The sequence below is a fragment of the Dermacentor albipictus genome, chromosome 5 (assembly GCF_038994185.2).
Source record: "Dermacentor albipictus isolate Rhodes 1998 colony chromosome 5, USDA_Dalb.pri_finalv2, whole genome shotgun sequence".
Lineage (NCBI taxonomy): Eukaryota > Metazoa > Arthropoda > Arachnida > Ixodida > Ixodidae > Dermacentor > Dermacentor albipictus.
Genome location: NC_091825.1, coordinates 62,081,308 through 62,096,955, shown reverse-complemented (window position 1 = coordinate 62,096,955; position 15,648 = coordinate 62,081,308). Strand labels below are relative to the sequence as shown.

The following is a 15,648-nucleotide window of genomic DNA, read 5'->3' as shown; positions in this document are numbered from 1 at the left end:
GAGTGTTTATGTAGCTATTTTGCGTTGAGCACACGAATTATGTGCGCGCTCAAAAGTGTAAAAAGCGAGAGACAACTGTCGAAATTAGCAGTAACAACCCTAACAATGTCCCCGGTCACCGTTGTCTATTTCTGAATTTCTTATTCAATATGCATATCGTACAGCAAAATTGATGTTCTATCACTGCACGATGTACTACCTGTCGATGGTAACAACACTTGTGCTCTTCTAGAGATGCAGCAGCTGACACAGTGAAGGGAACCCGCATCTTGGCTTTTAAAATACAAATGTAAACAGCAATGCAGACGGCGGTTTTTGCTGTTGACATAGCCAAAATGTACACTGAAAGATGGCGGCGCCGTGGTGCAGTGGTAAGATGCTAGGCTCGCGAACCTTAGGTCCGAAGTTCGAATCCCGGTTGAGGAAGTACTCTTTTAATACTTTTTTTCTTTTTTTTGTACTAAGAAATTTACATTTTCCTTAAAGAGGTCTCTCAATTTTTAATTAAATATTGATCAGTCTGTGTTTTTAAAGTGGGACATGACGTCACATTGTGACTAATTTTCTCTTCTTTGCCTTCTTCAATAAGTGTCCTGTTCCTGCTTGACAGTAAAATGCCTCTAGTGGGGTTGAAATATCATAGCAATCAAGCTGTAGAAATCGTACTATAAAGCAAAATTTTTCTTCACTATGTGTATCACGAACCACCGAGTACACCCACCATTCACCCAGCATGCACACCATTTACCCACCATTTACATATCACCCAGTGCGTACATGCAGTATTCACCCAGCACATCCATCATTCACCCACCATTCCCACAGTTCACCCAGTATGTACCCACCATCCTCCCAGCACGCCAGCATTCACCCACCATTCACACAGGTCACCCAGTAGTTATCCCACCATCCACCCACTACACCCACCATTCACCCATCCCGCCCACCATTGAGACAACTCACCCAGTATGTATCCCACCAATACATCCCACCATCTACCACTGTACCCACCATCCACCCATTATACCCACGATGAATTCCACCATCACCACCATGTTTTCCATCATGCCCAGCACATTTTACATCATGCCCAGCATAAAATTCATGATGGGCAATGCTGGGATTTTCAATAGGGGAGGGTCTTGAATCAGGCAACATTGATGCCTTCAGGTAGCATGTGCGGGTTTATTGACCAGTTGCCTTCACCCAGAAAGATAACGCGCTCGTGGCGCCACGCCTGTGACAGAAAGGATATTCCACATCCGCCGCCAAGGTATGTGAGTGGTGGCGCTGGTTAACAGTCCCAAGGTTAGCTCTTGTAGTAACACATAAATACCCAAGAAAGTAGCTGGGAAAATGGTGCCAAGGTAGCTCAATTGGTTAAAGCATCGCACGCGTAATGCGAAGACGTGGAATCGTTCCCCACCTGCGGCAAGTTGTTTGTTCATCTACTTTAACTGCCATTAATTTATGATGCTTTTACTTCAAGTAGTAAGTAAAAGTAATTTCCTCTACGTTGTCCTTGACGTCTTTGTTTCCTGGCTTCTCATGATACAATTAATATTGATCGGGTCCCTAGGTTAACCCCCTTTCTTCTCAGTGTAGGCATCTAGGCACAACGAGGGTCGATAGCTTCGTCTGCGCTATAGAACCCATGCGCTTGCGCGTTACCAGCGTTCACCAAGTGAAGCGTCACTGTCTCTTTTCTTTATTGATGTTTTTTGCCTTGGCGCCTATGTCATGACTTCAGCTCCACAGGGTGGTGCACGCGAGCAGCGCAGCTTGGCGGGCCTTCTTTGCTTATCTCCCTTAAAATTAAATTACAGTTATATTTGCGCTTTCTCGTGCGATGGCAATAAGGCAATAGTGTGAAAGCCAAACATACACCAGCACCAACTTGCAGCCGTCTTAAGCCATATTAATGAAAGTCCGGTGCTACCAAAACGCATCATGCGCGTTATTGTTAGTGATTAATTACAATGCAGTACGGTCTCATTTATTTTATGCTGAGTTTAAAGTAAGCACGCTGTAAGAATGGAAAAGCCTTCACCTAGTATTCACAACTTCATCTGCATACCTAAAAATGAAAGGAGGACTAGATTATAGTGCAAGATTTTCCGAATAATTCTGCTTCACTCAGCAGACATGTTGGACTTTCACAGAAGGGAAGGAGGTGGTCTATCGTAAAGTCAAGCAATGTATGCCGACGCGAAGACACACAGGCGGGGGGCACCTATGCAGCCCCGATCTGCGGAAGCCGCAGTTAACAACGGCCTTCTTTTCCTTGAAATAATCGGTTATACGTTCGGCCTTTCCACACCGACATTTCAAGCCTTAGAAATTCTGCGCTCAGTCAGCACAAAATTTCACATGCTTTTTTGACCTAGACAGCGTGCAACGAATGAGGCTTCACTTGTAGTTTGTTATTTTGTAACTCCATCTGCTCTCCTTTAGTGATGAAGGAAAGCTGTTTAATTGAGAAAATGAAGACGAAATATTTCCCCTTCATATTTAAACAAGAGTGCCGAACCGAAAAGCTTTCGGCTTCATTTGAGGTTAGAGTTCAGGCTTCTGCATGTTAATCGTCTCGATTCAGGTTCAGCTTCGTGTCAAAAATATAACTGCTCGAAACCATTTGAATGGGTTAATAAGAATTCATTACGGTTCGGAATTGAGCAATAAACTTTCTATTAGGCGCCGACTTCCAACTTGCGAATATATTTGGGCGAAGGATGGTAAATTTATACTTTTGCGTAACGCGAAACGATGTATGACGCCTTTGTCAAAGTTAATGCAGCGAGTTAGATGAAAGAGTGGCAGGCTCAAAGAAGAAAACAAAATACGGTTGGTGGCCAACAGTTACAGCAATAACAAAACATAATAAACCAACGAAAAAAAAAGAAAAAAAGAAACAAGCTAGCAAATTGGAGTTTGCTCATCATAAGCGAGATAAGTCATGATCTGGCTACAAATACAAGCTTTTCCACAAAATTTGATAATTGTACATTGTATTTAGAAAATAAGATTTACTCTTTGCGTCAAACTCTTTCACGTGTTTTCTTTATCGACGAGGCTGCGAAGCATTGTGAAAGTTACATGGAAAAGTATAGTTGAGAAAAGTAATACGAGGATGGGGGTTTCTTTGAAACAACATCAAGCCATAAAATGTTCGACGTTGGCTCCAATGGGAATGATACCGCCTAGTGCATTAGCGATGCTTCTTGTCGCCCAGGTTGGACCCCCTGAGGTTCATTAAAGTGCACCTAAATCTAAGTACAAGGGTGTTTTCGCATATCCATCAAAATGCGACCGCCATAGTGGGGAATCGATCCCGCGACCTCGTGCATAGCGGCCCAGCACCAAAGCCACTAAGCAACTACGGCATGGTATCATACTACGGCATCAGCATGGTATTATCATAGAACCCAGTGGTCAAATTGATTGTAGCACTCCAAGCCGTCGACATTAATACCTGAACCACTCTTTCGGTTTCAATTTTTGGAGGACGCATTGTGAACGCTAGCTGTAACGCCTGACGCCGGCTGCCCTGATCGACGCGGCATTTTTAAAGCGAAGGTTTCTACGTCTCACTGATTCGTCCATGATCCTGGAAAACGCACTGCAGGAAAGCCAACCTATACATCTGGGTATAACACTACAGTTTATATCCGAACTTGTACCGTTAAGAACAAAGGGAACGATGTCATGCTCTCGACCAATGGGAAAACGCCACGCTACCCAAACGAACTGTATATATCTGCATTGCATTGCGCGCGTCACAGAGTGCATTCCCGGCCGTCACCACGGGTAGGCCGCGGGTGCAGCACACGGCAGAAGTGGCTGCCATAGGGGAACTGTAAAGGTGCTCTGAATGTTCGTGTTCTTAAGTTTCACGAATCGGCCACGTGCTTTGTGCATAGAGGGGGGTTCACTTCCCCCCATGTCAGCGGGGCAACAGTTGCTGTGTTATGTGGGGTCACAGGCACCGCGCGGTGTTGGGTGACGCGTTGCGGCAGGTGCCAGGAGGGCGAGTGCCGATTCCGGGAAGTCGGTATTGTGCGCACGGTGTTGGCAGTCCGCCGACGGTCACACGAGTCCACACAGACCAGCCTTGAAAGGGACCGCTGTACACGGTATTGTGGGTCTGGCTCCCGAGTACCTGACTAATTGTAGGCGCCGCCGAGGTTAACCAGGGCTTGGCAACTTTGACCCCGTGCCGCATGTACTGAGCATGGACCTAATCTTCTACGCGTCCGTAATGCAATCGCCAGCCTTGTTGTTGGGTGCGACTGCCTGTGTGGTGTCGAAGGCCAGCTTACAGTGCACGCTGTAGGGATGCGGTGCACACGTGAAGAGTGCATTCGGACGGCGGCGTCTTGGAAACACGCACTCGGAGAACTTTGTCTTGTAGACAATAAGTTTGAAGGACAAGGAGGGCCATCAGACGCGGAAGTGAGTACGGCCGCACTACGTGGTATCGATGCCCCTGCTTCCGAGACATTTGCGGCCGAGAGACGCCCTTGGTATTTGAGGCGGCCTAGCGATAACTTGTTCGGGCCTGGCGTGTTTTGCTGAGCCCGTCACTAACTACGGAGAAATGAGAGGGCAGTGGACTTTTAGAGAAGAAGGAAAATAGCTTTGTTTTCCAATATGTTTATTTTTAAGAGTAAGCCCATCCCTGTGGGTTGTGGCTTAACAAACGGTTGACTCTGATTGGCAACTGAACCTGTGGGACGGGCCAACGGCCCTACCGCCTTTTTTTCTTTGTATATTTGGGCTATAAAAATCGGGACGACATGCTGTCCCTCAGACTTGGCTGAAATCAGGATTGCTGATAGATCAGTGAGCCTCCGTAGTATGTACGTTAAAACGAGTCTGGGCTCCAACAGTCATTGAGACAGTCGAAGAGTGAGACTTTGTTTCTCAATTGTTCAAATTTGTAATGTATTTGTTCTACCTGCCATGTATATAGAAAAGTTTACGTATAAATATTTCTTGTACACCTGATCTCATCGTTTCCTGCCTGCGTTTGATCAACAACTGCCGATCATCGTCCGAGAAGCTTCAAGTTCCAACGGTGAAGCGAGGACAGAGAACGAACGAAACTTTACTGGAACGTAATCGCGAGCTCAATCGTGCCCGTGAGGCCAACCCCGTGCATCCGCAACCGCATGCAACGTGCCTTGCGTATCGGCGTCGACATTCTGATTCGAACGTTCGCATCAACGAGGCGGAAGCCAGATGTCGTCGCCGCACTAATCCCGAGGTTCGCAACCGGGAGAACGTAGCTGAACGCCAGCGACTCGATGCGGAACCACCTGAAGAGATGCGCCTCGCCAGGTGGTTCATAAAGGCCGGAGTAAAGGCCGCAAGCAACAGCCGCGTCACATCAAGGAGAAGCGTTACGCCGATCCTCACTCTCCTGCACGCGTAATCATGCGAACATCAATTGAAATTTGCAGTCGGATATCTCGGAGCGCAGACAAGCTAGAAGAATTCTTCCAGGTGAAACTGTGTAGAAACACGACTGCCTCTAACATTCGAATACAAACATACATACTTACTCCCATCAATAAAAAGTTCATTATGCAAGTTTAGTTAATTGAACTGCCAACAGCGACAATTGTAATCTCATTTTGTGACCCCCTGGCCACATAACTTATTTGCACCGATGGTCTTTGCGTGCCTCCCAGTGCCTAATTTTTAGAAAAGCACAAAGCTTAATTTTGAGCACCCGGTATACGCATCCACACGCACCCAATCAGTAGAAAGAACTTTAATTCATTTAGAACAGATCTATCGAAAACATTTCACCAAATGGATTCTGCTTAAAAGGACAATGCGGGGAATGCTTACGTGTGGGAATGCGAATGTAAGCGGCCTCAAGTGTTGCTGCCGAATGCTTGACCTCTCACTCTACTTTAACCTCCATCATGCAGTAAGTTGCCCTACTAGAGGCGACAACACACTAAAAACCACAATCTTCGCACAGTCTGTCCATACTACATTTGCAATGTAACGTTAGTGGCAGCCCTTAGCAATCACTGTTCTTTTTATTTCGGTATCACTGCCCTTAGGACTACATCACCCTCAATTAAACATACTGTCGACAAGTGCGATTATGACCACATCAATACTAAACTGGCACTCATTTACAATGACTTCGCTAGGTTCCTGCTACTTGCGCTCTCTGAGTAGAAGCTGGAGAACTTTACGAAAACATGCTAATAACCTTCAAAACTAAAAACATACCTACCATAACTCTGGCAGCGGATGCCAATAACTCGTGTTTAGCGCCTAAATACCTCCAGGACAGAAAAAAAAAAGCCTCTTTTAAGGTCAGCTCGCAAAAGTAATGCCGCTGAATCACAAGAAAGTTACCACGCGTGCGCTACATTCTGCGTCCAATAATTACGAAAGCTCAAGTACAAATTGTTTCCTTCCGGCATGCTCTCTATAATGCATTCGGACCCTGAAAAGATTAAGATCGTAATTTTTACTAAAATCAGGACTACGCAGCTGCAGCTCACTGGCTCGTAAGGCAGCCCAGTTTACTCTGAAAAATGTGCTACCGCACTCAGCGACTACTTTTTTGTCAGCATAATGAACTTCAGTGACTCCCCACTGAACCATTTGCAAACATTCTGCTCAACATCAATGCCAGACATTGGGATCAGCTCAGGATGTGTATATAAAATAATAAAAGGGCTCAAATTATCGTCTCTGGCTAGCTGCGACGACGTCAACAACGAACTACTCAGTAACCCACTCACGTGGTCCAGTAAGATTCTATGCCAAATATTTTTTTAAAAGCATTTTTAAGTCCGGTAATCATGAATTTTGTTGCCCGGTTCCCTTGAGTAATTTGCGAAATTCCAGTGCGTATTACAATGTTCAACATAAGGGAACATGTTGAATCTAACAAGTTATTTTACCCACAACAACATGGCTCAGACCGCACACACCTTTCTTGTGAAATGCAACTATAGCTGCGTTCACCCCATGAGCCGCACAGTTCATGGATTACCGCTACCGAATCGGCTCTGTTTTTGATTCTCAGTATTCAAAAGCCTTCGATGGCGTTTCCCATGGTAATCCATCAATAAAGCTACGCTTCGTTGGTATCGGTACAAATTTACTAAGATGGCTTGCACACTTCCAAGAAATTCGCGCCCACTTTATTACTGACAATAACCCGAACACACTTTTTACTGACCTAAGGTTGCATGCTACACAAGGTGCAGGCTTATCGCCACTCATGATTTTTGGCCTACATCGATGACCTCTGAAGAAACGCGTAAGCGCACAAACAAGGATTTTCATGGAGGATTGCGTTATTTATACCGCGACTCGCACGCCTGATGGCAGAATGGCCCTCCGACGCGACATCGAAGCAATAGCTCCATGGTGCGAGAAATCGCTCATGCCGCTAAATCTCTAAAGATGCAAGTGGGCATCGTTCTGACCCAAACATGCTATCAAACATCACGTGCATTACATTTACTCAGTGCCACCTTAATGAACTGAATGATTAAAGCACATGGGGTTTCAAGTCATGCCGTCCCTAGCATGAATCATTCATATTAGAACCATATGCTCTGATATTTATCACACACTGGGATGCTTACGCCGTAATCTGAAAACAGCATTTCCCGAAATAACGACAATAAAAAATATAAAAGAAACAAACTGGCATATCTAACCTACATTCGACTCAAGCTGGGATACGAAGCATCCGTGTGGCATCCCTCGCAGGTCTATATTTCTGCTGACTTTAGAAGCCGTGCGAAATTGCGCGGCGTGGTTTTTCTCATTACAGTACCCCTAAGCAAGTCAGTGTTACTGCATCAAAAACGCACTCTGGCTCTAACATCATTTGGATCACGTCGAATAGGCTCCCATTTATGCCTTCATCACTCATTTTTTTATCCCACAGAATCAGAACACGTGCTCCTGAACCCTCTCCTGAGAACACCTTCCCATTTATCTCTAAGTCAAACCCTAGGACGCCTCAAAGGTAGAGCAGTTTTTCCCCGACGCTAGTATACTGCGGAATGCAATGCCTCACAACACGGCATCCTGCGAGGACCATTCCAAATCTGGCGACATACTTACGAGCCGTCATCTTCCCTACACGGAATCGCCTTCGCCCATCGTGGCTATAAATTCTTTTCTTTCCCTTTTTATTGTTATTGCTCTTGTCCCTTTCCCGTGCTAATTAGTTACCTGTCAAGTACCAAAACTGTTTTACAGTTTTTTTTTTGCCTAAGTTACAAATGTATTTTGACGCATCCTATACTGTTGTATATTTCTATTAATGTAGTGGGTATTCATATATACTGCACCGTGACCCCCATCCCCCTTTCCCGCCTTCCTAACGTAATGCCCACGGGCACTTAAGCTGGAATAAGTGCAAATGCAAAATATTGACTGTTTGTCAACAGGCGCAGGGCGTATACCCGCGTACTTCAGTGTCAGCGTCGACGAGAAACAGCGGCTGGATGCGCTGACAGACTTCCACGAGCGACAGCGGTACCTGGACGAGCTGGGCGACAAGCGGGGCATCCTGACGCTGGGCATGGACGGCTGCGTGCGCTACTGCGCCGAGTGCCAGCGCATCAAGCCGGACCGATGTCACCACTGCTCCTGGTGCAGGAGGTACGCGAAGGCGACCGCTTCGAACAGCCGCAGCGCAAGCCTTAAAGGCATCCCCAGGAGACAAAGTTATTTGATCTGGATTAGGAAATTGTTCTTTCACCTCACGAAAACAGCCACACTTACCACGAGAAGACATTTTCGTGAGCCAGCAAAGACCCGAAAAGGGAAGACTTCGGGCGATGCCGGCTCGAAATTCCCGCATAAGCTAGAGCCGTGACGCCACGAATTTTCACGGCGTCTCCTCGAGCCTAGTTGAAGGCATCTCAGTAAAAGAGTGAACCACATTATATTTTGAGGGAGCCACGGACTGACCTTAAGAAATTCCAAGAACTTTTACCGAATCTCAACCGTCGAAATTTGAAAAATCATTTTGCAATGCGTGACAGCACAATGACGCACTAGTAATGGGGTTTCAGCGCGAATTATGAAACAAACTTTGGCAGTCATTTTCTCTCCTAAAAGTCACCCTGTTAACACGAAATCATCGAAACTGGAGGCCCTCAAGGAGGCCTTATAAATAACTGATTCAGATTTTCTCTTTAGTGTTCCTTGAAGTATACAATGCAAGTCGACTTGCTTTTTTAAAAGTATCATAGCGTTATTTTGCTCTATCCTCCCGACTTGTTGGTTTCCTGTACACAATATATATATATATATATATATATATATATATATATATATATATATTTATATAGTGCTACAGAACGAATCTACGAATATACAGAATGCTACGGAACAGTGTTTACAATGACGAAGAGACGAGCAGTAAGATGACGACGACGACGATTAGAGGCTAGCGCGGGCTGTTGCCTCTTGGCCAAGTGCGGCGTAGTCCCTTGTAAATATACTTGTATATAGCTTTTTGTCTGCGTCTTCCTACGTAACAATATAGTTGGGGAACCAGCACTGAAGCGTATATATTGCTACACGCGTGTGGTATTTGGTTGTTTAAACGAGGCGCGTGGCGCAATCACTCGGAGAAAAAAGAAGTAAGAATGGAGTGGGGGCGCGCTGTGAATCTAGCCGGTCAGCGCTGCAACCATTGTTCTAAATATAACCTGTAAATAGTTACTCGTCTGACTGACTCGTATTTCGCGTAACATTGTGGTGGAGCTGGAATGTTCCCCGTCTTCGCCATGGCGCTCCGATGCGGCACGCACCATAGTCTTCTCAGCCATGGCCTCCGATGGAACCACCCCTTCGCCATCTACAGGTGCGGCGCCAACCACAACGTACATTACGGTTCCTAGTCTCCGTGATCCTGGGACATTCTCCGCCCAAAATGACGTTGACGTCGACGACTGACTCAACATGTATGAGCGTGTTAGCCAAAGCCACAACTGGAACCCTACCATCATGCTTGTCAATGTGATCTTTTACCTGGACGGGACACCACGTGTCTCGTTTCGCACCGAATAAATCGAGCTCTCCAGCTGGGACATTTTCAAAGAGCGGCTTCGTGACCTAGTTGGCAGCCCGTCAGGTCACCAACAGGCTGCGCGAAAAGAGCTTGCCACCCGTGTCCAGTCGTCAACCGAATCGTATGTCTCCTAGATACAGGAAGTGCTCACGCTTTGTCAGAAAGTCGATGAGCACATGACCTAGGTTGACAAGGTGGGCCATATACTAAAAGGCATCGCGGACGACGCCTTCAATTTGCTCGTCTATAACGACGTTCCTACAGTCGACGCCATCGTCAAAGAATGCCGCCGCTTCGAGGTAGCCAAAAGCTGCCGCGTCGTGCCACAGTTTCCCCGGCTCCCAAACACCCCTGCCACGTCCTCTTGCTTCGCTCTTACCGCCACACGACCATTTCAAGAGAACGTCACACGTATTGTTCGCCGTGAGATTGAATCGGCGTGTCCGGCCCCCCTTCATCTACGACCCCCTGACGATACCTTTGACCAAGCGGCCTCCACTATTTCCGTTATTCAAGCAGTTGTGCAGCAAAAAAAATTCACACCTTGGATCCCTACCGCATGCTCTGTCTCCCGACCTGATTCGGCACCCATTCCCATGTCCACAACTTGTAATGATCAGTATTTCGCTCCCACACCACGCAATCCTGCTGAATGGCGAACCCCAGACGAGAAACCGATCTGCTTCCGCTGCTACCGCGTGCGTAGGTCATGCATCCCGCCACTGCCACACCACCTGGATGCCGCCGTACTGGAGCTCATTCCCTGCTCCTCGCCCATACGTCAACGCTCACCGTTATTCACCTCGCCGTCTGTACCCTACTTCTGATGCCCCTAATAGCCGCTCCGCCGTGCGATCGCCCTCGCCTCAACGCCGTCGCTCCCCATCGCCCCAACTTCGCCGCTTTTCCTCGCTAAAGCGACGGACGGTAAACTAGGCCATGCAGCTCTTGGAGGTGCTGCATCACGTTCGTCCTGTCCAAATCCTCCGTTGACGCTCCTCACCAACACAAACGTAATTGAAGTAGACGTAGATGGTGTTCCGTTGACGGCAATAATTGAAACTGGAGCCCAAGTGTCCATATTGAGCGCTAACCTATGCCGTCGCTTCAAAAAAAGTTCTTACGCCTGCAATCACTCGAGCCGTACGCGTCGCCAATGGCGCCACTGTTGCCGTCAGGGGTATGTGCACTGCTCGCATAGGAATTGCTGGCCGCCAAGTTGCAGTCCTGTTCACCGTGCTGACCAGCTGCCCTCATGACCTAATATTCGTGCTCGACTTTCTGATGACGTATTCGGCCCTCATGACCTAATATTCGTGCTCGACTTTCTGATGACGTATTCGGCCCTCATCGACTGTTCCACCGGTACACTGTGCCTCGAGCTTCCTCTTCTTTCAAACGTTCGCCCCGAACAACCGAACACCCTCTGCATTACAGCGTTTGTTCGCTTACCTCCAAAAGCCCTAGCCTTCGTCGAATTGGCCTCAACGGCAACCGTGCCTGATGGCGACTATGTCGCCGCACCTATTCCTGGCGCGCGACATCTCTGTGCCACACTCCGTCGTAACACTTTCCACTAATCGGGCGTGTCTCCCCGTTAACAATTTTGGCTTGACGAAGCAAGTATTACCTGGAGGGATAACGGTGGCCACACTCCAGTCAGTAACAGACGACCACGTCACTGCTTTTGCAGCCGACGCGCCTCCAGATCCTCCTGATTACCCGCAGGATGCCTTGAACCTCGATGGCCCGTTATGTCCCATGGTCGCTCCGGACCTCGTACCTGACCAAGCAGCCGCCCTATATCGCCTTTTGCTTTCCTATCGCGACATATTTGACACAGACAATCAACCACTTGGTCAGACGTCCCTTCTTAAGCATCGGACAAACACTGGTGAGGTTGTTCCGATTCACCACCGACCGTATCGCACGTCCACGGCGGAGCAGCAAGTTATTCAGCAAGAAGTAAACAATATTCTCGCCAGAGGCATTGTTGAGCCGTCGTCGAGTCCCTGGGCGTCGCCGGTCGTGCTCGACAAAAAGAAAGATGGCACGTGGCGTTTCTGCGTTGATTACTGCCACTTAAGGCGAATTACTAAAAAGGACCTCTACCCTTTAGCACGAATCAACGATGCTCTTGTCTTCACGGTGCCAAATACCTTTTGTCCATCGACCTTCGATCTCGTTATTGACAGATTTCCGTCGATAAGCAAGACCGAGAAAAGATCGTTTTGGTCACTCCAGGTGGCCTCTACCAATTCAAGCTTATGGCGTTCGGTTTACGCAATGCCCCCGCCACGTTCGAACGGATGATAGACTCTCTGCTTCATGGTTTCAATTGGTTAACTTGCATTTGTTACCTCGACGACGTCCTTGTGTTTTCTCCTGCATTTGAGACGCACCTCCCCTATGAAAATGGTCATTGCCTTTATGTTTCCTTTATGTTTCCTTCTTGTGCCCTATGTGACCTTTATGATTCCTTGTCCTTTGTGTGACCTCCGGGACGCCAACTTTGTGTGTACCACATGTTTATTCATCCTAACGTATACCTCGAGGAAGTGACCTTTATTATGCCTCTAGGATGTGTCCTTTATGTTTACGGCAGGATGTTAACTGGGTGTGTACTATGTGTTACCTGAGTGTACACTTGAGTGCACATGTAGGTGACATAGAGTGCACATAACAACTGTCTGTACATATAATACAGGCAGATATATCTGTACTTTGTCACAGCCATTGATACACTCCGCAGAGTCATTGTAAGTACTAAATCTTGATTTATCCTTTCCTTTGCCCCAAGAAAACAACCCTTATTATAATTATTGTAGTATGTGCCCTTTGTGTTTACGGCGGGATGTTACCTAGGTGTGCACTTCAGTGCACATGTAGGTAACATAGTGCACATGTAGGTAACAGAATGTGCGCAGTAAGCATCTTTTGCGAATAGTACAGTTAGAGCTATCTGTACTGTATGTTAGTCACTGGCAGATTCAAGGAAAAGGCACTGCTTGCACCCCTCGCACTAGACATGCCGACCGGCACTAATTGTGGCTATATTGTGCGGAAAATCGAGCATGCCATGAAATAGGATGGTGTATATAATGATTTATGCCATGCATTCTCCTAATATATAAAGTATTGCTTACTTTTTCAACCTGCTATTCTCCAGTAGCAAGTCATATGCAGAAATCTGCAGTATTTAACCTAATATGCATGAATTTCATGAAAGATGTGCGCCAGGCTATCAAATATAGTTGATTGAGTGTTTAAGACGGTTCTCATAGCAGGCGTCTTTCAGATGCTCCGCTTCGCCTCCAGTTTGGGCAATAATCTACTTAATTTATATATATATATATATATATATATATATATATATATATATATATATATATATATATATATATATATATATATATATGAGCACTATGTTACCTGTGTGGGCACTCTATGTTACCTGGCTGTGTACTCCCTCGAGTGCACATCCAGGCAAGATGGAGTGCGCTTATACATAGTGATTATCTTTTTCCACATGCTACAGATAGTTCGTCTACCTGAACGATGTATTAATTAACTTTAACTACTGGCGTATTCAAGCAAAAAAAATGGGGGGTGCACCTGCCTCCCCCTCCCTATCTATCTTGGCCGTATTGATCACCACGCGCCATCAACAATACATACGTACATCAAAGCCTCATGCAGCGAATAATCCCTCACGACAAATAATTGCGCGGCGGCTGGAGACGCGGTGGCACGACGCGCAGTGTTCGATGGCTTGCGCTACATGAACCGCAATAGAGGCGGACGCCTCCGCGGCCAATCTGCCGCTTTGCTAGTGAGCGTATATGATTATACAACCATTTAAGTAGCTGTTCTCGTCGCTTTCGTGCTGACCACAAGTACGAGTAACTGCTGTGTCGATATTAGCACGCGTAGAAGAAGTGCAGCGCGGATCCCGTAACTGCTTCCTTGGGCGTACAATTGAACAATTTATAATTGTGAGTTGGCTGAGTATGTAAGTTGTGTGCGGGGTATGGCCGTATTTGATTACGCGAGCATGCAAGCAGTACGCCTGCTTCACTTTGGCCGAAGTTCCGCTGCCGCTGCAAGCCAGCCATCGCCACATTTTGTTGCCTTTATTCCTTACGCTACGGGAAATATGGTTCCACCTATTCAAGATAAGGCCTGACATTCTCAAAAACACGACATTGGGCGCCATAAGAAGCGTGTATATGTGTGGCGATTCCGAATTTCTGATCGGTGGGTGTCACAGCTATCGCGGCTGCCCGCCCACCGTCCGCCATTCAAAGCAGACGGAGCTACACATGGTGCGCGCTGATTGGCTCGTGTCCGCCGGCAAAAGTTCGTGCATAGTTCATCTAAAATCTCTGTATATACTTTAAAAAACAAGACAGCGCACCAAGACACTTTAAACTCAATAATTTGTGTTTAAATACCAGCCTTCCTTCCAGCTACGATTTTTTTAAATCTCGAAGGCCGTGCTTTTTCAACATGTACGCCCGAAAAGGAAATGCAGATCTCGGAGGCTAAATTCACTTGTTAACCGCAGTGCGGCGCTGCCGCAGTGTAACGGTTGACGGTGAGCTGGGCCACGTTATGTTGCTGTGAGCTGGAGCGTGCTCGTTGCAGTTACACGGTAATTTAATCATATTTTCAAAGTGCCTAAACAAACTGTGATCCGTACCGTGTGCATAAACCATCAAGAAATCTCTGGACTCGTGTAACGCCATTAGTTCGCCTTATGTTTCCTGTGATACGCCACTGTCTTATGTGTACTACAGCGCCCGTCCGAGCTGCCTTTGTTCTCGCCTGTCCGCGTTCGCCCGTGGAATACCTGGTACTGTTGCTTCGAATTATGGTGCGTGGAAGAATTTGTTGAAAGTTGTGCTTTCGTGCCCGGGTGTTCATCGGCAATTTGAGTGTTCGCGCTGGAAAGAGCGTCGTCGCGTGGTGCCTGCGAGACGAAGGAGCCGTTTGCCGACCACATTGAAGGTAAGCATGTCTGACGCTTGCGCGCATTCTCGCAGCTTCTGGTTCATGTAGTATGCTTTGTGGAGCGACAACAGAGCACTTTCTGAGCTTACGTTGACCATGTTGCTCTGCACATTTAGCAAAGCGTTTCACGAGGGGAGTTTCCGTGAAATGTATTATTTCTTACCGCTTACTTGCTTTATGGAGTGATGTGCTACCACCGCTGATCGTTGGGACTTAATGGGCAGATATTTACGTAAACGCTGAAAGTTGCTGTTTTGTCGGTAGTTTCCCGGCAAGAAATCCTTCCGTAGATATGAATTTCCGCAAGTTACGTGTGTAATACATGTAGATGTGTCACGGGCATCGCGAGTTGGCACGCGATTGCGAGGTTTGACACTTGAACAGATAATAGCTTGTGTGAAGATTGTTGATAGTGTTCAGTTTGAAGTCCAGCTTCGCGAGAACTTGTCTGCATTGTTTGTGTTCGACGTGCTCGCGTATTTGTCTTTTATATTGTAGGGTGAATATAGACCGACATAACAACAGCGAAATTTCTTTTTAATCGAGGCATGTCAATC

General features: G+C 46.8%; 1 protein-coding gene across 2 annotated transcripts in view; it reads left to right on the top strand.

Moving 5' to 3' along the window:
- Positions 1-15,648, top strand: part of LOC139060460 (palmitoyltransferase ZDHHC2-like) — a 65,629-nt gene that overhangs the window by 26,590 nt on the left and 23,391 nt on the right. For both annotated transcript variants that reach the window (XM_070539594.1, XM_070539595.1), the window contains exon 2: positions 8,445-8,658. In XM_070539594.1, coding sequence (XP_070395695.1) covers positions 8,445-8,658 — 214 coding nt within the window. The remainder of the gene's footprint in view (positions 1-8,444; positions 8,659-15,648) is intronic.